The sequence below is a fragment of the Dunckerocampus dactyliophorus genome, chromosome 20 (genome assembly GCF_027744805.1).
Source record: "Dunckerocampus dactyliophorus isolate RoL2022-P2 chromosome 20, RoL_Ddac_1.1, whole genome shotgun sequence".
Taxonomy (NCBI): Eukaryota; Metazoa; Chordata; class Actinopteri; order Syngnathiformes; family Syngnathidae; genus Dunckerocampus; species Dunckerocampus dactyliophorus.
Window position 1 is genome coordinate 11,424,602 of NC_072838.1, and position 26,242 is coordinate 11,450,843.

At 39.1% G+C, this 26,242-nt stretch overlaps 1 protein-coding gene across 1 annotated transcript in view; it reads left to right on the plus strand.

Annotated features, from left to right (window-relative positions):
* Positions 1-26,242, plus strand: part of LOC129173621 (uncharacterized) — a 39,062-nt gene that overhangs the window by 933 nt on the left and 11,887 nt on the right. Inside the window, exons 3-6 of the mRNA XM_054764677.1 lie at positions 211-279; positions 9,447-9,534; positions 13,810-13,885; positions 16,390-16,480. Of these exons, the coding sequence (XP_054620652.1) occupies positions 211-279; positions 9,447-9,534; positions 13,810-13,885; positions 16,390-16,480 (324 nt within the window). The remainder of the gene's footprint in view (positions 1-210; positions 280-9,446; positions 9,535-13,809; positions 13,886-16,389; positions 16,481-26,242) is intronic.

The window sequence follows — 26,242 nt, forward strand, 5'->3', positions numbered from 1 at the left end:
CTACATGGGAGGGTATATTGGTTTCTTACAAATACCGAATATTTGACGTGAGAGCTGTACAAATCTAGGTTTTTTTTTATTCAATAAACTATAACATGGGGCACACTGGAGACCAGTATGTAACCATTTATGTTAAGATTTGAGAAGAAGTTTGTCATTAACACTGTCTTTTTGTTCATTTGCTCATTCCTCCAAAATTTCCCTTTTCAGTGATGGAGGCTCATTTGTAAGAAAAAAAAGAGTGACACAACCCAACTTCACTGTCAGCAGGACAATAAGGTGATTCATCTACTCTCATCATTTGCATTATTTCTGTTAAGGTAAGCATTTACCAAAGCTGGGGTGTCCAAACCTTTTCCAGCAAGGCCCACATACTGAAAAGTGAAAGGCTGGTAAGCACCACCTTGATTTTTTGTAAACTAGTACATGTAGATATGCATTTCTGTCAGTTCTATATACTATTTCAAGAAAAAAACCTGTATCTCAGCTTTGTGATATAGGTGAAAAAGCATATTATTAATATGAACTTTGTTTTTTTATTTTTTTCCCCATTTTTGCAGTTTTTTTCCAAATATTGCAACTTTCTTCTTAAATAATCTTCATAACATTTCTTTGCGTAATATTATGACTTTATTCCCGTAATATTTTGACTTTATTCTCATAATATTCCGACTTTTTCCTCAACCTAATTTTCCAAAAATTGCATTAATTTGTTTTTTGTTTCATATACAGTATTATGAGTTTAAAAAAAACATTTTTTCTTTCATATTTCAACTCAATGTTGCTAAAAAAAAAGGTGTAAATTTCCCACATAATATTCACGTGAAATTGACTCACATGACCTTTTTCTCTTAATATTTTGACTTTATTGTCATAAAATTACAACTGTTTTCATTTCTGCTGTTTTTTTAATTTTCCAACTATTTTGACTTTTTTCTTGTAATTAATTAATTTTCTCGTAATTATGACTTTATTTCCATCATGTTTTGACTTAATTCTCATAGCATTTTCGCTTTTTCCACAACCTAAAATTACAACATTATTTGGAGTTTTGTTTGTTCTCGTAATATTACGACTTTTAAAAACCGATGTCTTAAATAATGTCTGTATATAATGTTTAATATTTCAACTTTATGGTTCTAAAAAGACGTTACTTTTCCTTATAATATTACTATGTAATTCTCGTAAAGTGATAACTTTTTCTCTGACTATTTTGACACTATTACTGCTGTTTTTTCCATTTTTGTTGTTTAGCTTTTAGTTTTCTTGTTAAATGGCCCACTCATTTCATTTACACAGGACAACGGAGATGATAGCTAACTATGATGACAACACTTCAAAGTTCAGAAAGAAAACCACTCTTTTTCTGTGGCTCACATGCACTGTTTTTGAAATAAGCAGCCCCATTGTGGCACCCATCGATCGGTTAATGTCCTCTGGCGGGAGAAACATGTTATTATCGGCATGAAATAGCTGTGATGTCGCTTTTAGCCACATTGACACCATTTACTTGGAACATTTTGGAAACGTGACCGCCATAAATTGAGTACAAATATCCTGTGTGGGTTTAATAAAGGGGCTTACTGATGCGTCCCTCTGTGCTGTGGAGGGTTGACTTGCGCTCCTCCATATTTGCAAAATCCAAGAGGTTCTATTGAGGACTGTATTTCTTCCCTTATCCATCCATACATCATCCCCCACCTCGCCTAGTGCCAATATTTCAGGAGACACCTTTTGTGATACGGCAGATTAAAGTGACTATCACGATTATTAAAAGCCGCTATTTTATAAATAAATACATCTCTAAGCCGCTAGTGTAGCTATATCATACCGCCTTTCAATACTCATCCCTAAGGTCCCAACTGCAGGTTTTGTACTAATAATGACCTTGATGCAAGTGTCAAAGAAAAAGGAATATCGATTGAACTATGAGCGTGCGTCTGACTTGAGGATTGACTTGATCAGATGGTTGTTTAGGATGGACAAAGGTCTCGGAAACTGATCAGTATCCTCTCTGAATCTCACTGCAACACTGGTGTAGTGTGGGTTGCCAGCGCCCAGGGCAAGACAAGTAGTTCCACCCCCCATTCAACTCAATTCAAGACAAATATTTCCACCTCCTATTCCACACATTTTCAAAACCCTCCCTTATTTTGGTGTCATTATTTTTATTTTATATTCAGTATAATTTCAATGTAAGGTTCCACCACTTTAAAAAAATGTAACCTCATCAAATGGCTCCTATCGTCATAATTAACACAGGTGCAGCATGTTTATGGCAGCATGTTGGCCACACAGTCAGGAGATCTGACTGTTTGAATCTCCATTAGGCATCTCTGTGTGGAGTTTGCATGTTCTCCCCGTGCGGGGTGGGTTTTTCTCCCACATTCCAAAAACACTCATGTTAGGTGAACTGGTGAGTCTAAATTGTCCATAGGTATGAATGTGAGTGTGAATGGTTGTTTGTCTATATGTGCCCTGCGATTGGCTGGATGACCAGTCCGGGGTGTACCCCGTCTCTCACCCGAAGTCAGCTGGGATAGGCTTCAGCATACCGATGTGACCCTAGTGTGGATAAGCAGATAGAAGATGGATGTTTGGCACCGTCTTCACCACAACGGGCCGATGCAGAGTCAGCATCACTGCAGACGCCGCACCAATCCGCCTGTCGACCTCGCGTTCCGCAATACGAACAATACAACAAAGAACAGCACAAGACAATACTGATACTACTCTTGCTATCGATACTATCAATAGTGCAGGTTGGCAGTTATCATGATGTGACGCATCTACCATGCATACTGGAAGGGAAATATTCTGTAGTGGCGGTGTGGCATATGTGTAACTTAAATAGAGGGACAAAGATGAACAACAAGGTGTTCTAACACTCAAGGTCAGTCAAAAGATGGGGTTTAAAAATGGCCATGATGGAGGTCACGTCATAGTTATAACATCCTAATATCTCATTTATTATGGATGAGGATCTCCCCAGTCAGGAAGGTATGGCCGCCATCTGGCAAGACAGAGGCCATAATTAGCTGAAAATGAGAAGTGTTCACCTCTGGCTGCATACTACAGCAGATTTAGCAGCATAATTTCTCCAGAGGATGGAGCAGTGAATGAGTCAGGAGGAGAGGTGTAAGGAAAACTTGCTGCGAGAAAAGATCAAGAGGATGTTATTGCACTTCCTACTACAAGTATATGTTGCGGGAGAGAGGTTTTTTTTTTAAATTCTCACTCTCTTAACACAGCTTTGAAGCCCCCTTAAAAAGAATTCCGCCAACACTTTAGTCATGCTAGGAAATTCACCGGCTTGTGAATGGAATGCCATGTGGTTGCGTGCAGTCCTACATCCGTTCATTCATCGGCAAATGGGTTTTTGAGGAGACAGAAATTGTGCTATTTGGGAGAGCTAATAGATATAGCAGAGATTTTCACAGGACTTCACTCTATTTGAGGAAGTGGTGGCCATCGTCGAATTTGCATAATTGGCCATGACGTATTAGCGGAAAGTGAGTGAAAAACATGAAAAGCAAAACCAATAATTTTGAAATCCCAAGTGAACTTGTTTCTCTCGCTTATTTTTTCTTTTCATTTTCTTCTTTTTATGTCTCTGACAAGACGGACCTGCCTGTGAGTGCTTTTAGATGGGGGAGGGGCCCACAGCAGCACTCGCTGCTTGTTGAGAAGAGCAATACATGCTTTCATGTCGGAGTCTCCAACACTCTTTTCATTAGAGGGGTCCGATTACTCACTAAATACAGTGAAGCCTTGGTTAGCATATATTTCGGGTTAATATATAAGATTTGCCTTGGTTCACTTATATTTTCTGGTTAGCGTAAAATGTGGCACGCGTCTTAAGACACTGCATCAACACTGAGTCCAACTGTGTTTGTATCGTATTTTAATCACAAAACATCCCTGTTAGCATGGACACTGGAATCGGAAGTCATTGTCCCCCAGCTTCGTTGCACTTCCATGACATCATCACGGACGGATTAATTGGATTTGCATTATTTCTTGTAGAAAACAGCAGCGTGCGTTTCGGTTTGAGTGATGCGAATCGAGGTTCCACTGTATTGCGACAAAGTCGCTGAGTTGGTTGGCAACACCATTCCCTCCCGCTCTGTCTTCTTATTCTCTGATAGACCAGATGTGTCATCATGTGTTTATGAGTGAGGGCAAACAAGTAGTGCCAAATATATTTGTGGCGGTCTAAAGTTACTTGTGGCGGGCCGAAATACTGCACCAACAGTGATCAATATGAAAATCAGAGCTGGTCCGTCTGAATTTACTCCTAGAGGAAGACATGTGAATAGCAAGCACATTAATATACATATTTTGGTGTATATGTGTGCATTTTCAGCCAAAGGAGAATTTATCATTGACAATGGGCTTGAATGAGAGAGAAAATCCAGCGTTTAAAAGCTAATGTTTTAGTTTGGTGGCCCTTCCATGTTGCTCAATCCCCCTCCTAGCATCCCCGTCACTCCTAATGAAGAAGACTATAACTCAAACTAAAATAAGATGTCGCCTGCCTGGGTCCATGTTATTATTCACTCCTCTCATGTGTGTGTGAGTTGTGTGTGTTCATGGGCAAGCATGTGTGTCGCAATCTGGGAATCTCCTTCACTCCCATTAAGAAGCTGGCAAAATCCTCAATTTTTGCACATGTTCTCATTGAACTTTGATTCACGAGTTGGCACTAGGTACAGGAAGATGACTGAAAATGACGTTCACAAGTGAAATCGAATACTGGCTTACGGCATCATTGTTGACCTCAACTTTGAGTATTCTCCCGTCATCATAGAGCTTTATTAGATTTGCAGCTTTGTTAATGCGTATACAAGTGTAAAAACAAGTTAACCACTGCGAAATAAAGACAATAAAGTACTCTTTCAACACTCTTTCATGACAAACAAGAAGGCTGTACGCTTCATTAAGTAATTATTCATGAGGATGAATTATTCATTTAACTGCAGTCACACAAATGTAAAAAGTAGTTCACCAATAACATTGCCTTTGATAATGACAATACTATACGATACCACACCAACTTTATTTATAAAGCCCTTTAACCCCAGCCACAGTGGAAAACAAAGGGCTGTACATCAAAATAAGTAAAATGTAGGAAAAACATAAAGACGCGCATAAAGACAAACATTAAAATATAGTTATAAAGAGTTATAAATCTCTAATTCTTCCATACCTAACTTATTGTGTGGAAGTACCAGTACAGTAATCCCTCCTTTATGGTTAACTGGTAAGTGAGTTTCCGCTAAGTAATCCTTCTTTATAAACAGAATATTTTCGTAATTATGGCATCGAAAATAATCAGAGAAAATAAGACATTTAAGACAGTTTACCTTGTAGTGGAGAAGAATTGATGGCAGACAGGAAGTGACGTCGGGTGTTGAGTTTTAGCATTTTGTGGGCTGTGGCCGCAACAATAACCCATGTTATTATGATTATGATGATGATGATTATTATTATGTTGTTATTGTTGTGCCTATTGTGAGATAAGAATTTAAACCTGCCTTAAAAGCCAGTTGTTCAAGTGTGGTGCTTTGGTGGTGGCCTCACTGAACAATTACTGACACCTAGATGACCAATGTAGAATACTAATACTAATTTAATAATCAAATCTAAATGCCTTAAATTTGTATTTTAGTTCAGTTAGCAGTTTTTATGCTTGAAAATGCTTCATTTAGGCAAAAAATACATAAAATATGCTTAAATATGCATATTTTTTATAGGCTGTAGTCAACCATGAAACAGCGACGATTTATAAATGGATTTTAGAAAAAACGTGAAAATGTGGCGACGGTTGACTGTACAGTCATCCCCGCTACATTGCGGTTCCCTCACTCTGTCAAAACATATTGAAAGGCAAGTTATACACAGTATTGTGGTCACTAGGTGTCAGTAATGTTACATTGATGAGACATGGCATTAGCTTAGATTACCTTCGCACTGCACGGAGTCAGCCATGTCCAACATGACATAGTGAAAAAAGGTTCGTCTCTCATTTCATGTGGAATTAACAGTTTTAGGCTTCTTACTTTGTCCTTCTTCCCCACTCCATTTGAAACCCTTTTTTAATTTTAGATTTTATAAATTGGAGGCTAACTATTTAGCTTGATAGCATGCTATGTTTAAAGCGGCGGTCGTCTCTTGTGTCCCTGCAGTGATCCCATAGACCTGCGCATTACAGTTGAGCAATGTGTTGTGAACAAAGAATAGGAGTGTAATGGTGACTATAGGGGTGTTATTTCATGTCTACAGGGCTCTAATAATGTCAACAATTGTATTTAGAAAGTCAGAAACAGGTTTTCTATGCCATAATTATGGCAATATTGAATCCTACTTTGCGGAAATTCACTTATCGTGACGGTTTTGGAACAAATTAAGTGGCACATTAAGTCCACACTTGATGTCCTTCCACTCCCGCTCAAACTTGACCAGGTCGTCTTTAAACACGCATGGTGGCATTGTAAGGAAATGCATTCACTGACATCGGGTCAATACATTATTTTTTTTGGAAAGACACCGCAATGCGCTTTTGGGTCACGACCCACCATTTGAGAATCACTGCTCTAGTTTTCCAAATATTTGCTTCTTCTGTTTTTAAGCGTCTATGATGTATTCTTTCTTTTCATTTTTAAAACAATACAAAGATTGTTCAATTGGGAAAACATTTTCTCTCACAATACATTTGGCCTATTTTTTTTCTTTATTTTTGTTAGCAGCAGTGAAGCCATCAGGAACACTTTACACATAAGCCTTTACTGCATATGGACCTAAATGTGAAACATTTTCAACACATTTGCAAGAATGAGTCATAAAGCAGCCAGGAGGAGAATAGTCTTTGATCATGCTAAGAAAACAACTTTTTTTGAAGCTAGATAAGTCATCTGCTGTCCTCATTTTGATGTCAGTTTTAATGGCTGTGGCATTTGAGGCTGTCAGTTTGTGAACGTGCTGAGACACCACTAAGACGCTTCAAAACCGGCCTGAAAGCTGAAATCATTGTCATGGACATGCTTTATCACAGCAAAGGAACAAAACAGACAAACTCTACCCTGTTGTGAACTCAATTAAGAAGTGTAATAAACACAAAAACAAAGCTGTGGTCCCGTGCACATTTCCCCCCCTACAAAACATCACTTCTCTGCATGCTTTGTCCTGCTATAATTGACTGGGGCACACCTTGGTGCTCTGCTTGACAGCCTTTGACATATAATTCATCGTTTCCTGAGAAGTGCTATGAATGTCTTTATGCTAATATGTCCTTGGGGATTTGTGGCACTTATGGAATATGTATTGCAACTTCAGGGGCAGTGGAAACAAGCTATAAGATAGACAGATAGCTCGGTATTGATCCTCCTGGATCTTGATGGATATAGAAGATGTAGGCATAACAAAACTTACCGTGAAGGACAAATAAATGCAAATATAAGCCGTCCTGAACATAATATTAATATCAGGTCAATTACTGGGAGTACATTATTGTACTTTTGTGAAATATTATAGCTGAGGGAACTCTTTGTCTGTTGCTTCCTAATGGGAAAATAGGCTTTTAGAGTCTTTTCCCTGCAAACAGCTACTTGTAGTGTTAATGCAAGCAATGCATGTGAAAGTCGTGGATTAAAAAATCTAAATAATGGACAGAAAGATAGCATCTTAATGTGTTTGGGAATTGGACTCATGGATTTTCCATCAGTACTAATGGTGGTGGAATCAACCACAAAAAACAATACTTATCTCACTTGTCCATGTCCATGTCTTAGAAAAATATTAGAAAACATAGTTTTTGTTAATATCCAGGAGACCGACCAGTCCAGGGTGTACCCCGCCTCTTGCTCAAAGTCAGCTGGGATAGGCTCCAGCATACCCGCGATCCTAATGAGGACAAGCGACATAGAAAATGGAATGATGGGTATCTAGGAAACGCAGAAATGTAATTTAATTTTATTTTAGAACGTGCCAAGGGCCGATTTAAAAAAAACAAAAACAAAAAAAAAAAAAAAACAGCCGCAGGCAATAAAGGTCGCACGTTGGACACCCCTGGACTACAGGAATTATTTCATATGAGTAATACAGTGGTACCTTAGTTTTTGTTATTAATTTGGTGCAAAAAATTTGGCGAAAACTGCCATTTTTCCTATAGAAAATAAAGTAATAAAGTAAACTGAGAATAATAGTTTTACATGCAGAAAACAATGCGAAATAATTCAAAATGATGAATGAAATATTTTTGGCAAACACACTAACAACAACTTGTCAACATCTTCCATCGTTTGTGATCGTTGGTGAAGTATCTTCAGATTTGGTTCTGGACGTACGATTCGATCCTGAATAAATAAGCAATGCTTCAGTTTTTGCCGTCCGCAACGTACAAAAGGGTAAAACACAAGTCTGATACATGCAATATCGTGCGATAGCCGAGGCAGTGTACGAAAACCGAGGCAAACTTTGGGTGAAAACTTATTTCAAAAACCAAATCATACGAAACGTAGCACTCAAAAAACGAGGTTTGAGTGTATAAGGATTATATCAATGAGACAAGTACATACTTACTCTCTATAAAGTATAAAATCCATAAGAAAGTGGTTGTTTTTTGAACATAGAGTATCTTTTTTGTTAAAAGAACTGTTGACACCTTTCACATATTGGATGTCATTAGATTGTGCAGGTGTACCTAATGACTTGTAAGAGGAGGGTCTTAACAATATGCAGGCTGTCTAGTTAAGTGAATATTTTAGGTCGGTATCTGATGGATTTGCTCGTCACTCTTTAAGTTCACCCTCACAAGGCAGCATCTATCGTCAAAAAAAGAAAAAGAAAGTGGAGTCGAGTGAAGCAGCCAGATCCGAATTCTGTTTTTATCAAACCACATAACACCCTGACTGACCCACTTTTCAAACCCCAACCCCATTTGACTGTATAAAATGTAATCTGTTCATAATAGACCGGCGCAGGTGTTATTTCTGGTCCAATTTTCTCCCAAAAAGGAATAGAGAGACTCTAAAATTTGTCATGCAGCCTAAATATGGAAGCCCTGTAGCAGAGAAGGATTTTGTCTTTTTAAAGCAGCAAGTGTGTCGTAAACACATCACATGACAACAGCGCATTGAGAGATAACGCCAAAATACTTACACTACATAATAGGTTTCAACAAATATCCCTATTATTATGATGATGATGATAACCATGCGTGTAAAATTACAAAACAAATGAATAAAAAATAACAATATGATGTTTGTGAGGCTAGATCATTTATTAGACGCTCATTTCACGAGACGAGACGATGAGACAAGATTTGAACATTACTTTTAAGAAAAGTACAATTAAAACATATATGACAATATGTTGCAATCTACTATTATAATACTATAATAATTCTCCTACATTACACTCTTTTGCACTCTGTGTGTATTCTACAGGCCCTGCCTCCACCCACTGAGACAAAGACACTGTATGACCGACAAAATGGCCGTTCATGCCGTTGTTCTATGGAACAAACGTGCCAAGGTGCTAAAACCAATGCACTCCAGTGCACTCTCTTCCTGCCTGTTTGGAGGTGGGAGACGAGGAAGACAGACACGCACGCACATGCAACATATTGAGCCCGGCAAAATTATCCAGTTCTTTTCATTTATTGTGTGATTAATTACTTTATTTATCATTGTCCCAGGCCTATTGCCCATAAGACAGTTTTTTTCTGAACGACAAATCTTGCCAAGTTTTGCTAAGACATATGACACCCCTAATATTTGTAAAACACACACACATATTGTACACTAGGGATGTCCCAATCCGATCCTCAGGATCGGCATCGGCTGCCGATCCGCTGTATTTTGAAGATTGGATAAAATCGGCGTCTGCCACGAGATCAGGTTTGGTTGCCATATAATGTTTGTAACTCTTGGCCACACTCCAACACGGTAGGTGTGGTAATGCGCTTCAAATCTTGTTGCCACTCGACTCTAAGAAAAATAAAACTCAACACCACCATGCAGACATGTCCACGGTGTACCATGATGAAGTTAGTTTCACGTTGGATGTTGGACATTTGGCTCCGTAGCTACAGCCGTAGTTCCCCCTCACTGTGCCCGGACTGCTGTGTCATGGTGCGGGGAGCTCACAGAGGAAGTGCCACTCTAATCGCTGATTGTTCATACTAGGGACCGTGAATGAAATACTATTGCGTTGAAGAGAGTTTGTTCACAAAAAGTCGTATATTCTAAATCACACCACATATGGATCTATCCATCCATCCATCTTCTACCGCTTATCTGAGATCAGGTCGCGGGGGCAGCAAAAGCTACAAAAACCAAACAATGTTGTTGGTCACGCTGTGTATATTCAGCAATACTTTGGTTGCATTATTTTTAATGCTTTGAAGAGCTATGTTCAAATTCAATTCCACAAATTTGTTTGTAACAAAAGCGTATTTAAAAAAAAAAAGTACCGTCTCGGATCGGATCAGCAAGGTATAAAAAAAATCGGATTGGATCGGAAGCCAAAAAATGTGGAATCCCTATTGTACACAACACTAAAACACTAAACACTAAAATCAAACACACAATTAAAATAAATTCACTAAATGCTTTATGCCCTTCAAAAATAGAAAAAAGTCAAATAACTTTTTTTGTATGCATCAAATGAGTTTACCTAATTAAATTTTGTTAATAGGTCCCAGGTTTAATTCAGATACACAATTTATTATAATGCACCCAATAATCCCAACAACTATTTGCTTTTAATGTTTTTTGTTTTTTTTTCATTTGGCCGTTGACCAGTAAAAACAAAAAAAAAATGTTCCTTTCTGTAATCCAAATTAATGAAGCTGTAAAACGTTGTATCCTAAAGCATCCTAATTAGTTGTTGGCCAGCACTTCAACATGTTTGCTCCTCAGTTGACACCCTGCAAGTGAATTCCTATTTTTCCCTCGGATGTCTGGCACAATGAGTCATCGCTTGATGTGCTGCAAACAAACATTGTGCGGGAAAAAAGCTAATTCTGTTCCTTTATCTATTAGAGAAAGACAAGTGCTGAGGCTTATTGAAGTCTAAGTGGAATGAGTAGAATTGGTCGGCCAAAGTCAGCTGGGAGAGGCTCCAGCATGCCCCCGCCACCCTAAAGAGGAGAAGCGGTATAGAAGATGGATGGATGGATGATTGGGGTATTTGGTAGGGGTGGGAATCTCAATCAGCATCAATCAACATCAATTATTGACATTTATGAATTGATTAATAGTCGTCAATGTCCGCATTGCGATGCATCTAAGAATTTATTATTTCCCCCACCCCTAGTATTTGAGGCCATATGTGGAATATTCTGACTACCGATTCAAATAAATACCTTTACACCTGTCGGTATGTTTGCAGGACAACCTGTTGTTTTAGAAACGATGTCTGCCGCTGATGAGTTGTAGTGTGACACCCAGTGGAACAGTTCAATCTGAGGCCTTTTCCGCACATCGCATCTCTTCCACCTAAGCATCTTATTGTCAGTGTTTGTCACTTGATTCATCTTCCAAAGGCTTACTTTGAAGTTCGAGATAAAAAGAAAGATATACTGTAGATGCTGGAAAGGGAATGTAAACTATTTACAGGTAGAGCTACATTTTAACAAAGCTACCACCCAGGAAAAAAAAAACTGGAGCAATACGATAAAAGTGTTTTTGAACATGCATTTTCTGTAAAAATTCATCATTTTACCAGTGATGCACGTTTTATATTGTTTGTGTTACTTTCCAGGCTTTGTGCTTGGAAAAAGTAACATTAAAATTTGGTTTTTGTAGCCCCATACTGTGTAGCGAACACAGCCTCGATGCCAAATGGATACTAATCACTCCCGGGTCTGTTTGAGTCACGCGCTCACAATAAACTTCACAATCAAGTGTTTGCCAACAGTCTTGCCACTTTGCTGTGGTAAACAACTGTCACTAATCACGCTGACCAGGTGACAGAAGCAAAGATACAGTATTCAAGTTGCTCAGAGACATTTTTACTTCATCATGTTGCGTGTGACAGTACCGGTATGTACTTTGTAAGCTTAGAAGAGTGAGAATAAATACTGTAGATAAATGGGCCGTGGCACAAGTCAATGGATAATTATTTCTGAGTATATTTTACATTGTAATTACAGTAATTAATTGGAAATGTAATATTTAAATTCACATTTTAATGTTTGTTATACATTTATTTTTATTATTTTTAATTATTATTTATCATTTTTATAGTTTAGTATTTATTATTTTATTCAGCCCAATGTGTTTATTTATGGTTATTGTTTCACTATTATGGCTGTAATGGATAAAACAATACAGTGCAAAAAACACACACACACGTACATAGCACTTTTCATATACACACACTGACCACAACATTAGGTACACCTGAACATCTTATAGTGAGTTTTGTTTAATTAGAGAGACATTAACAAAATATGTTATTGCAGTTGCTTTGTGCTTTATTATGCTTTGTGTTTGTGTTTCTAGTCTTTTGGTCACTCTATTTAGCTACGTCTCGATTGAAGTGAAGTGCACTTGCAGACTGCGTCCAAGTGTCACGTTTGCTTTGTGTACACGAAGTGCAGCAGCGCTCCCCAGTGGTGTAGAACCACAGTGCATATCCATATGGGAAGGCGTTTCTAAAATCTCGTTTTCCTTATTTACAAGTAGAGCAACACCGAGGAACAGCTCAGTATAGTACAGTACAACATACCACAACACACAATGACATATTTTTGAATCTTTTTGTGCTCAACTGCTCTGTTTTGCTGCCACATTATAAATAAAAGCTTGCCTGAAGCAAGAGGAAAGTTTCCTTCCTTCCCGAAGAGCTACGCTCTATTTTCCCTCTGACACGTATAACACGTGACACGTAATATTACGACTTTATTCTCGTAAATGTACGACTTTATTTTCGGGACTTTGTTCCATTTTTTCTTGTTAATTTGCGATTTTTTTTCTATATATACTTTTTTTTAAAGTCGTAAATATACAAGAAAAAGTTGTAAATTTACGACTTTGTTCTCAAAATCTCAGATTATTTATTTTTTTATGCGGTCCCAATACTCTAAAACGAGTGTCGTAAAACCAATCAAATGTAGGTCAGTAAATTATCTGAACAAAACATCCACATCTAGTCTTTTATGGAGAATCAAATGGGACAGAATGAAATAGATAAACACATCTTTAAATAATTACTTACTTGTGCCATTATTTAATTCAAATTGAAATACACGAGTGTATTATTAAATGTGTCATTGATTAAAGTACCAGTTACTTCAATGTCAAAAACATATTTTATATATATTGTATTTTTTTTTTACAATATGCCGAGGGCTAATGGAAAAAGATGATCTGAAAATGGCCTCCGGGCCACACTTTGGGCATCGCTGAATTAAAGAAAGGGAGGAGCTTGTTATCCGGTTGCGTTGTACATCCAGCCATGTACATGTACATGTACATCCAACCAGAAGAGGGTGCTGCTGTCTCACTCATGAGGCAAAGTGGGGGGACTAAATCCTCATCCAAGTCTTTGTTCACGTTTCTTGTCCTCTCGAGGGCTTTGAAAGTCTTGATCTTTGTCTAGAAACAAAAATAATGAGGTTTATAAAAAAAAACAAAGGAATGTAGCCTCTTTTTATAAAGGGAGCAAAGCATATTAAATAACTGTACCTGAAGCTCACCCATGGTGACTCTTATTTAATGTTTCATTTTTCCACTACTTTTAACAGTTTACTTTGGGGGGAAGGAATTATATCTTTTTTTCCTTCTCTTTTTTCTTCTGCAGATGGTTGAGGCGGTCCCTGAAAAGGGATTGTGGGAGGCGTTTTGGACACTGCACACTTCTCACATTGCTACCAAAGGTATTTGTTGAAATGGTTTCCATGTCTTTTCTTATTGTAACAAACAGGTGGAGAGATCAACCTATAAATGGCTCTACTGTAACTACTCGACTACAGTCTAAGCACTGTATGTAAATAGATTTATATTTGATGCATTTCGGACCATGATTGGGCAAAAATAGCTCTAATTTGTAAAGGAAAGTTGTCTTAACATGATATTAAAGTCCTGATATAGTCAGGAAAATAGTAAATGTGGATACTTTACAAGGAAAGATGCCATTTAGGCCTTTTGTACTTGTTGATTCTTTATTTGCACTAAGTTGCAGATGTGTCCTCATTCTTAGCAAATTCCACCATGCTCTCATTAATTGTAGTTGTACAGCAAGTCCGTACAGCATTTGTTTGTGTTTCCTTACCATATACTTCCTTATTACAAGGGGGGAGGAGCACAATCAGTCCCTCTTGAGGGGCTTCATGGGTCACATTTTATTTAAGGAATCAAACACTTGAACATAACAGCACTAGATTGAAAACACGTAATTCTATGGGTCATTTATATTTATAATTACTTACTTCCCGACTTGGATGCTTATTTTAAGCGTACGAGATAGATTTACACTGTTGCAAAGCTGTAGTGAGAGATGTAGAGCGAGGGAATGAGGAAGAGTCTGAGTGAAGAGAGAGAGACAACGTGGCAGCAGCTTTTAGATAGAGGAGGAGAGGACTCTCGACTGCCCTTTGTCTAAAATGATGATTATTGTGAAATACTCTTAAATACTGTTTGCACTCAAGCCCATTAGTATCATGTGATGTAATTGTCACCTACAGAAATCAACACAGTCAGTGCCATAGATGTCTAATATTGGATTTAAGAGCTGTTCCATGTGTGCTCCTCTTGTTATGATGCACATTGGTAGAACCAAACTGTAATTGAAAACTACACTCACGGAACCAGACCTTATCACAAAAGATCAAGCTCTCCCATTAAGATGGAACTTCCTGTTCAGCTCAACAAAGTATGCTTTTGCTTTCCAAGAGTCTGGGCACTGGCAACTTGGCAACCAGTAATAGGGACAATAGAAATTAGAATGCACATAACATAATATTCCTTATAGAGGATTTTTTTGTATTTTTACCAATGGTCTGGAATGGAACCTGACCTCCCACTGTAAAGTCAAAAATAGTTTGGTCCCTTTCGCCCTTTCGCTCTACATGAACCAGGAAGTAGTCTACTGACTAATAAATGGGCACATAAACAAACAAAAAAATAGATCACACATTCTTTTCCTCTTTTTTTTTTACCTAAAGTATTTTTTTTTTTTATGTTTGAATCACAATGGAAGCGTCCCCCCCTCCCCAGACCCAAACATGACATGGCCCCTCTGCACAAATAAACAAAAATAAAGTTGATCTTTTTTTTTTTTTTTTTTTTACTTTTGTTAGATTCATTTATTTTCTCTTTATTCCCTTTTGAGCCACAAAAGGTATGGTCCTATTGGCTTACACCAGTGCTTCTCAAATAGTTAGGCAGGCCCCCCTGGGATAAATAAAGAAATATAATCAGTTTCTCAATAGTTTTTCAAATCAGGGAGCACAAAACATTTCTGTCCCCCAGTGGCGTCATTAAAAAAAAAGTAATTGAGAAGCGCTGGCTTATACCCCAAACCTACGTGAACCAGGAAGTAGCCTCCTAACTAACAGATAGAAAAATAAACAAAAATAAAAAATCAAAAATCATTTTTTTAAACTTTTGTTAGATTAATTTATTTTTTCTTTCTGTCCTTTGTGTCACAATGGAACCGTTTCCCCACCACAGAACCACAAATGGTATGGTCCTATTGGCTTACACCAACCTACATGAACCAGGAAGTAGCCTGCTAGCTAACAAACAAACATGGTGCTACACATTTTCTTTCAGTTTTTTTAGGGTTTTTAGTTTTTTTTCAGTTTCAGTCATAATGTAAGCATTCCCCGTATCTCAATATTATATATATATTATATTATTTTCTATATTATGTATATAATATATATACATATAACAAAACAGCATGATTTTGTTGTTTATGTCATTCGAATGAACCAGGAAGTAGCCTCCTAACTAACAAATGGACACAAAAACAAATACTGTATGTTTGAGTCAATTTGAGTCATGATATCACTGTAGCTCCCGCCCTAGGAAAAAATGGAATGGTCCCATCGTCTTATGTGATTTTTTGTAACTTTTTTTTAACAACTTTTATCATTTTTTCCAGAAAAACGTATTTAGTTTTTTTGCCGTTTGAGTCTAAATGGAAGTGTTTGCCCCACCTCAGAGTAAGTCCTGCCGTTTTACGCGATCCTCCTTCAACCAGGAAGTGTCGTGAAATCATACTTGCAGATACTTTAGATGTTGATGCTTCATGTTGTGTCTGGACTTAGAGCATGACCCACTGGGGGAATACAAACCTACTGCAGAGCAGACGGCAGGTAATTGAAGGCTTCGCCTCTGTTTTTGGCCCAACTTTCAAGTTCACATTTTATTGCAGGTGAAATTGGGGGATTCTCTCAACAGGCAATCACAGGCCACGCGCCTGTAAAGACAAGCTATAGCTGGAGAGTCACTCTTGGGAATTACAGGTGACTTCATGACTGACTTGCTTTCACCCTGTACAATAAGTGTTGCCTCTTTCCTTGTACTGAACAACTGCATGGCTTTTCCCAGATTCTCTTAATTTCAGACTATTTTGGGGGGCGTCTGACAGCATACATTCAACCCCTAAACACACTATTTTGCCATAAAAACTATATATTTTGCCATAATTTCAATGTCTTTGGGAGGTTTGGGTTGGTCTTGCATGCAACCCAAAAACGTAAATTTTTTTGCATCACATTTGTAGAGGCCGCACGGTGGCCGAGTGGTTAGCATGTTGGCCACACAGTCAGGAGATCTGTGGAGTTTGCATGTTCTCCCAGTGCGTGCATTGGTTTTCCGGTATTCCGGTTTCCTCATTCCAATAACATGCATGGTAGGTTAATTGGCGACTCTAAATCGTCCATAGGTATGAATGTGAGTGTGAATGGTTGTTTGTCTATATGTGCCATGCCGTTGGCTGGCGAACCAGTCCAGCGTGTACCCCGCCTCTCGCCCAGAGTCAGCTGTGGTAGGCTCCAGCATACCCTCGACCCTAGTGAGGATAAGCAGTATAGAAAATGGATGGATGGACATTTGTAGAAAGGCCTACTAAATTACTACCGCCTCACTACTCCTGACTTGAAGACTCTTATTCTAACTCTATTTTTAGCACCAAATGTCCCCTCCCACGTAATTATTCATATCAGCAATGAACTAGTAGTCATCCTACACTGGATGAAACTGTTATTTGATCAATCCAAGCTTGCCTCAGACAAGCTATTGTCCAAAATATCATCCATTTTCTTCTAAAAATGCATCATCATCAAGGCTACGACTGGAAATTCCTCTACCAATCACAACCTAAAAGAAGCACGTATCAGGGTGGATTTTAGGGAATGGTGGGAACCTGGTGATGTAGAAAGGAGGAGGAGGAGTTAAAAAGTGCACATTTCTCCCGCTCTACTATTCTTCTTCAAGCATGCAGTGAAAGTTAGGAAAAAAAACTATAGCTCTGCCCCCTTTAGTGACACCATACACATTGGAGGTATGTTTCCACCCTTAGGGTGTCACCTAGTGGATCCGCCCACCTATACACACCTATGATAGCACCTACAATCACCAGGAGAGGACGTATCCAAACAACAAGCCTTTGGCTATTCATTCCTTCCCTCATCTGCTGGTGTCAAGCTTTGCAGGCTAAGGCAAACCAGCAACTTGGGGAGGGGGATGGTAGACTTTTAGGACGTCTGTGGAAAGTGAATCACAAGGGCCTGCACATGCAGGGGGGGATCCAGAGGAGAAACACATCTGGCAGAATGGGAAAAAAGGACATGGGAGGTTTCAACAAATACAAAAAAGCCCTCCAAAATAGTGCCTTAAAATCAGGATTACACGTCTCAAGACGTGGAGACGTTTTGATGCTGTAAAATAAGCAGGCGATGTCCCTCCCTAAACAATGCTGGAGTTCCACAGTGGGCGGGCAGGCGCAAAGAAATGACTGCCAGAGCTCTCTGCCTTGTGATTGACTTTTTTCTCAGAGCCACGAACAGAGTGAGAGTAAGAGAGCTGGAACCAGCCACGTCATCTGCAAGACAAAGTGATCGCTGCAATGGTACAAAATTAAACTTCATATCAAATGCAGACAGGAAGCCACTGAAATTGTTGTTTCCATTTAAGTTAAATTCATATACTGTACAAATGACACACTGTTTGATAGTGTTGCACAAATGTTCCCCATAATTGCAGTAATCATGTCTTGTTATGGGCCCGCAAGCTTATTGTTCCTCATTTATTCCAAATTATAATTCAGTATAAATTATCCAAAGAAAAGCATGTGTCTCCCATTTTAGGGAGTTTTCACTTTTTATCCAAAAAGGTATGCAGATTTTCTTTGTCTTTTAGATAATAATGGAGAGAAAAATGGGAGATACATGCCTGTCATTGGATTATGACAATATGCAGAGAGGGAGTGGTTGATGGTGTTGAAAAAAGGAAAGAAAATGAAAAAAGAAAGGACGTTGCAGATACTGCATGTTAAGGCTGTATTTTTCTTCTAACATTTTATTAAAGCAACCAACTGAAATCAGATTAACAAATTTTTACATTTGTCTTTTGCATTTCTTTTTAGAAAAGTGCAAGTGCAACAGTGAAAGTTTGATCAGTGTGAATTATTTGATTTTGACTAAATTAATGGGCGCCACACACGGGAGGCGCCATCGCCGCTACTCCATTCATTTTCAATGGAACCTGCGCCATAGGGCGATTATCCAAATTCGTGCGTGTGAAAGTTTATGTTCGTGCGTGTCATCGTGCACACTCTGCCATCCCAAAAACTTGAAAAATGTTAAACTTTTCATCGCTGTCCAATCAGCGTGAGTTTCATTGATCGACCAATGAGCGGACAGGATCCTAATCAGTACGCTATACCTGCCGTGTCAGATTTCCTGGAGCTATTTGACATTTCTAAAAAAAAAAGAATAAAGAGATATAAAGAAAAATGCGGCATGGGGATCCGTCGGTGCCAGAGAAAACTTATTGGGTAAGTTTACATTCATTTTACACTGACATTTATGTAAGTTTATCTTCAATACTAGCAAGATCCTGTACTATCAAGAGTACTCGATCAACACCAGACGCTTTTCCTCTTATTAACTACTTTGATAACCCAAGTTCCCTCCACATCTGACAGCCAATAAAAACCGCGGGAGACTCGTACAATTCGCTCTGGATGTGAACACGTCGCTCACAGGTGTGGCTGGTCAATAATCCCTACTAAAAACACAGACTGCAGTTGTGGCTGTGTCCCAAGCTGAAACTCACCTCTGAACCCCAAACGTCACTTTCTGTCCGCCACTCTCTCTGCTCCCCCAGGGAACAGTTTTATAGCAACATGCACAAGTCTTATTTACAGTATGTCGTAAATGGCTTATTATAGGTATTACAAGTGTAAAGGTGACTATGGGGTGTTATTTCATGTCTAGAGGGCTTTAATAATGTTAAAAACTGTATTTAAAAGTTGGTAAACAGGTTTTCTATGCTCTAACTATGAGCAATACTGCACACTGCTTTCATCTTAGCCACTTGTATTTGTCCGTTTACAAAGTGTTCAAAAAACATGAAACTTGAAAGTCGGATTTTCCTTGGCACGATTTCAGGCCAAACAGCGTCTTCGTCCACGTAGATCTCTGTTGCTAAGGGTTCTAAGGGTTGTGGAGGTGCAACACACAATGCCAAATGTACACCTCCTGTCCCTCCTTTCTAATGTTTACCGTGTGGGAAATCGATATCCAGCTGTACCGAACCAAAGGCTCCGTATACCAAAAAATCCATCCATCTATCCATTTTCTATACCGCTTGTCCTACCGAAAAATCCAAATATGAATGCATGTTCCGTTACACTCCTAACTGCATTGCATCTCTTTAAGGGTTTTTCTAATATTTAGATTACCTTATGTGGAAGACGGAGCGTTATTATCTTATTAATTTCTAATAAATTAATTTTCATGATACAGTGTTGAAGGTGAGCTTGTGCACTTCAACTGTATACCTGCATATTATGTCAGAAAAGTGCATACAAATAATTTCTTCAAGCAATTTCTGATTTTGTGAGTGCAGTGATAGGCACAGTGGTTGATAAATGTGGAAGGTGTAAAAAAGTCAAATCAAAATTCTCTTAATTTTGCACATAAACACACATGCATAATAGACTAAGGCCGACTAGTGGGGATTGACAGTGAAAGTGCATACTATGTGTGTGTGTGTGTGTGTTGACACTTGGCAACTCGAGGGAGCAGTCCCCCAGTCCTTGCACAGTATGGCCATCCTGTCTGACGCAGGCTAAGAAAATATGGCAACATGGCGTCCTTATGCTCAGACACACTCACCTGAGGGTGTGAGTTTACATACACTAGAGTGTGAAGCTGTGTGAAGATGAGGAAGATGAGTGTTAGATGCTTAGTGTGAATGCTGGTGTAAAAATCTACCGGATTGAATACTCTTTCTTGTCATCTCTAAATCTCTGGTAGAAATGTGTTTTTGTTTTTTGGAGGAGTGCATGTTGGGGGTCACATTTCACAAAGCTAACAGCAAGTACTAGCGCATCTCCACCGGGTCAGAATGGATAGAACCAGCTGCGATGAGACAGGGAGAAGACAATTTGCTTTTTAATAGCCAGCCATTAAATGCGAGTTTTTTTCTAAGTCAAAAAAGGTTTTGCTTTAAAGAACAAAAATGACTTTGACAAGCTCGTCGTGAGTTTTTCATAGCTCATGATTGGCTCCTGTCAAATAAAGAGCTACCTGGTCCTCACACAATATGTTATTTTATGACATGGACATATGTGGTTTATAGTCCGGTGCAGCTTATATAGCTACACATCTGTTTTTCTTTCTAAATTTAGTATGTGCAGCTTAAACACTGGTGTGTCTTATACACCAGAAATTATGATAAACGATTAGTAGTAGTTCTGAAGTAAAGGAGATGTCACAAGATTAGAACATGGCCATAAGTTAGCCCCACCACTGTTTAAACTGCAGGGTTCAAAGTTTAAGAAAAAATTTGCAGTTTGTACACCGAAAATTATGGTAATGACCATTGCATTATTGTACTAATGCATATTAGAACTACTTTGTCTTTACATACCGTGTAGAGTTTGCACAGTTCCATGTACCTCTGGCAGATAAATCAATCCGTTGTAAAACATCTGGTTTTTGAAAAATTGACCCTTTAATTTAAGTTTTCTGACTTTAACTTTATGGCACAGGTCATCTCTTTATGAAGGGAAAAACAGTCTATTATCTTTCAGCATCAGAAAAAGACTTGACGAGCAAACCAACTTGACTTACTAGCCAATCAGCGTGTCCCTCAATTCAAATGTATTAGAAAGTCGTTTTTACTTGTGCCATTAAATAAAAAGAAAATACATTTGAAGTGAGAGAAGGAGCTTAAAGAGGCATCCTTCATGCTCGCTCACCAGTTGGGGCCTGTCGTCTCCAGCGTTTTCTATATTTTGTCAAAATGCTTCAGGCAGGTGGCCACCACTACTCCCATCGTCCCCCCCTTAGAATTTGGGCCACACGGGTCATAAGCGGCAATATCTACGCAGTATGTATGTTCTTTTATGTTGTTGGGAATTTCTGATGGGATTCTACCGTCTTTCTAATCATTGTTTAAATGTTTACACCCTTTTAAAATGCACTTAACATCAGAATCAAATGATTTGCAATCTAAATCTGATGAGCAATGCATGTAATTAATACCAGTTCTCAGTTGTGTGTAGTTAATTTGCCCTGCTGCATGCTACTGAGTGCATGTGAATAAAGTGTGCAATAGAGTAAGAGGAGCTCAACATTTTCAGGAAAGCCAGACATGTTCTCTCGCTCCCCTCCTCCACATCTAGCCAGTGGACACGTGGAAGAATTTTCTGGTCATCATGAAGTTTTTTAGCTCAGCTTGGAAAAAAAAAAGAGAGAGCAAGAAAGAAACAGAAGAGGTGGGAAAAGAAAAGAAAACTATTTTTTCTCCTCGCTTAGACTCCTCCCCTGCATTATGAGTGGCTGTGGGAGATCATCTGGTCAGCAAAGTGAAATAGGCGTGGAAGGGAGGAGAAAAAGAATGGCGATGTGGCAAAATATAATAATAGCATACAGGAAATAAAGAAGGAGAGGAAGAGAAAGATTTTATGAACGTTTGTGCAATGAAGTGAGTCTAAAACGTCATTAACAAATGCAGTGATGAATTCTTTATTAGCATGGACGCTCCTCTTCTTTTAAAAGAGTGCAACATGTCCATACCTGTCTCACTGCCCTGTTTAAAACCAGGAATGACTAAAAGTCAATGAGCAAGAGTTGAGACCACCAACATGTCTGTTAACACACCTCCACCCCACCTCATGTGACTTCATTGCGTTAAAATGCAGCGTAATACTTACCCCAATAGTCACATTTACACTCCTGTTATTCTTTGTTTGCATCACATTGCGCAGGCTACGGGATCACTGCAGGGACATAAGAGACGGCCACCGCTAGCACAGCAAGCTACTCCAACTTATTCTAAACTTCAGGAAGTGATTCAAACAGAGTGGGGAAGAAGGACAAAGAAGCCAAAAACGTACCACTTCCACACAGAATGAGAGAACCTTTTTTTCCATTCGATCTCAGCCATGGCATGTCGGCGTGGCTCTGCCGGCTCAGTAGCCAGTCTCCATGCAGTGTGAAATGTAATGTAATCTAATGTCATGTCGCATAACATTACTGATGCCTAGCGACCACAATACTACATATACCTTGTCTTTCAATATTTTTTTTACTAATAATAGGACATAGTCAACCACGAAACAGCGATCATTTCTAAATTAATTTATGTATTTATATATGTATATATATATATATATATATATATATATATATATATATATATATATATATAGGGAGCAATATTCGAACTGCGATATAGCGAGGGACGACTGTACCTGCAATTTGTATTGAGTTTTAGCCAATTTAAAGCAACTGTATGCAACAGGCTCCTCCAGCTGCCTTGTGGGCACCAACAACACCAACAAGGTCAACACACAGTCCCGCCTCTTCCTGCTTTGAGTACGTAAGATACAACACACGTACGCGCATTAGTTATGTTTGTTGTCAACTAATAATGACCATGTGGCTAGGTTTAGCTGCTAACATCCGTTATCACTGAATGTATAGCCTATCATACAGTAACCACACAATGACTTAAAATTGTCTGTCACTTCTCTGAGACTGCTTTTGTGTATGTGCACGCGCTTGGGACATGTACGTGTATACCAGACAGTGCTGAGTGACAGCCATGAACTAGCTAATTGTGAAAAATATAGACATTTTTTTATAATTTGTTAATTTAAACCACTATTGGTAACATATGCTGACCGGTGGTGGTGGTGTTATATTTTTTGGTTTCAAAACTTTAATATGGAGCGAGTCCATTTAAGGCTGAGAAAAGTCATAGATTTTTTGGCAAAACTCACAAACTGTGGCGGTACATGCCTTTTAGTTGACGTTGACACTATCATTATTATATTATTAACACCAATGCTGCTGGAAATGCACTGTAACATACTGAGATAACCGAAGGTAACCAACATATTGTGTATCAATATGATGCAGTGCAGTTGTACATTCCTGCAATAATAATAAACCTATTGCTAAATTATTGAAATCACCATGATTATCTTAGTAAATGCTTTTTTTTATTGGTCTGTTGTTGGTTTTTTTTACATCTAATGAACGTAATTCTAACACAATTGTTTTGTGTCAATAAAAGAAAAGTTAAGGGAGTGTAGTAGAGCAGCACTTGTGATGTCCCTGTGAATATTCTCATTCATCCAGGTGATTGTATTGTCAGGGCATTCAATCGATCGCAACCGGACTGTTCAGGTTGTCTTAGAAGACGTTTCGCCTCTCTTCTGAGCAGGCTTCTGTCTGGACCTGCCTCCTCTTTTAGAGGATAAATAGATTGGATGTTGCACCGGGCTCTCAGACGAGAGCTGTCCTATCTAGTCTGGCTGGTGTGTGTCCCACCTAGTCTTTGAGCATGAGCGGATGAAGCCTGCTCGGATGAGTCTTCTAAGACAACCTGAACAGTCCGGGTGCAATCGATTGAATGCCCTGAGAATAGGGATGTAGGTGATACCTTGACAATCACGCTCCAAGAGTCTTTTACCGACGTAAAGTACCGTCATGTTCAGTTTTCTTCTCATACGTACTGTCGATCTGAGAGCGAATGGCTGAAAAACCCATGCAGCTGATTGTTCAAACTACATAACGGCAGCCTCTTTTCCACAAACAATAGTGGCCTTCTCCGCTTTCTGATGAGTTAGGTAGTGAGAGAGATGAAGAAGGAAACTAAAAACACGGAAATAAGAATTGTATTTTACAAAAAAAACCTCAAAATGCATTAATATAGAAAGGATGAAATGCAAAGAGAAGAAGAAGAAGAAGAAGAAGTAGGAGGACATCAGAGTGTAGATTCTAACCAGATGCAAAAGGTTCACAGTGGACGTCAGCCAGCAGGCATGTGCTCATGCTTTAGCTATGTAATGGGCCGCCTGCTCTACCCTTAAAACTCCCTCCTCCATTAACCCCCTCCTCTTTATTTACTTAAACCAGCCTCTCTTTCTTTCTCTTCCACATACCCCTAGTTTTTGTTTTTTTTTCGCACTTCCCCAAATTCTGCTCTGTTGTCAGTCCTCTTCCTCTGTACTCGTGTTTGCAAAACACATCCACTAACAGGTATCCTAAAGAAACAGACAGTTAGAAAATGCTGAATACACACCATGAATTTTGTATATTGTCATTTTTACGTCTTTTAAACCCAGCTTGAACAGACTATTAGTAGTGATGGTGATTTTCCATTGAGCAGTCGTCAAATGCAAGCGAGACACAGAGAGAGAAAATCAAGAAAAGGAAGGAGGAGCTAGACTGAAAAGAAAGAAGGGGAAAAAATAAAACCATCTGTAATTCTCCAGTGGAATTTCTGCCATCATTGTCCAACTCTTTTAAACCACTGACACTATGTCTGTTAGCGCTCAAACTGCGTAGATCTATTCTACACAGAATCTTTTCAAGGCTGCCTTTGAGAACCGACTGAATGACTGGACTCTAAGATAATCATTGTAGATAAGATAACTGGGCCAAAAACATGCACATATGTTCCCAAACGCATTTGAAGACCATTTTTTATTTTATTGATCTTAACAGTATACAGTATTGAAATGTTGCCTAGAAAATTCAGTTCCAGGGTCAAACTGTTGCCATTATACGGGAGGTGCTCAGTCTACATATGAGTTAAATGGTCTTTCACTTGTATAGCGCTTTTCCACCTCCAAGGCACTCAAAGCGCTATGACACTGCTAGCACATTTAGCTACTGATGACGCAGTATCAGGAGCAACTGGGGGTTCAGTATCTTGCCCAAGGATGGCGAAGTTATACCTAAATTAGACCTAAATTAACCATTCGACCGTGTCCCGTGGGGTTTGCTCCGGGAGTACGGGGTTGGTGGCAGTTACTATGTGCCGTTCCGTCCTTGTACAACTGGAGCAGGAGCCTGGTTTGCATTGCCAGCAGTAAGTCGAGCCTGTTCCCGCTGATCATTCTTTCTTTTTCCGAACAGCCAAGGCGTCGAGGATGTCCACTTTGGAGACCTTAGAATCTCGTCTCTGCCATTTGCAGATGATGTAGTCCTGATGGTTTTATAAGGTTGGGACCTTACTGGAGAGGTTTGCAGAGTGTGAAGCTTTTGGGATGAGACTCATCACCTTCAAATCTGGGGCCATGGTTATCAATCAGAAAAGGGATAATTGCACCATTGTGGGTGACAGTAAGGTCTTGCCCTAGGTGGAGGAGTTTAAGTATCTCGGTTTCTTGCTCACGAGTAGGGGAAAGTTGGAGCGGATCAGTGCAGCATCTGCAGTAATGTGGTTGCGTTACCGGACCGTCGTGGTGCCAGAGTGAATGCTAAATGAACCAGGACCAAATGCATAATGCAAAACACACAGTGTAAACAGAAAAACTCAATTTTACATAGATAGGCTGCAGGCCATAAAAAGACACCAAGGGGTCCAACCCACCTAGTCCTCTGTCCTCATCCTCATCCGGACGGTCAAAATGGGCACACTGATGGGGGGTGGTGACTTTACTGTGAGAAGCGTAGCCCCTACCACTTTAAGTCTAATGTGCCCACCGCATGGCTCCGTAAGGATGTAATGTGTTCCAGGTGTCAGTGGAGGCCCTT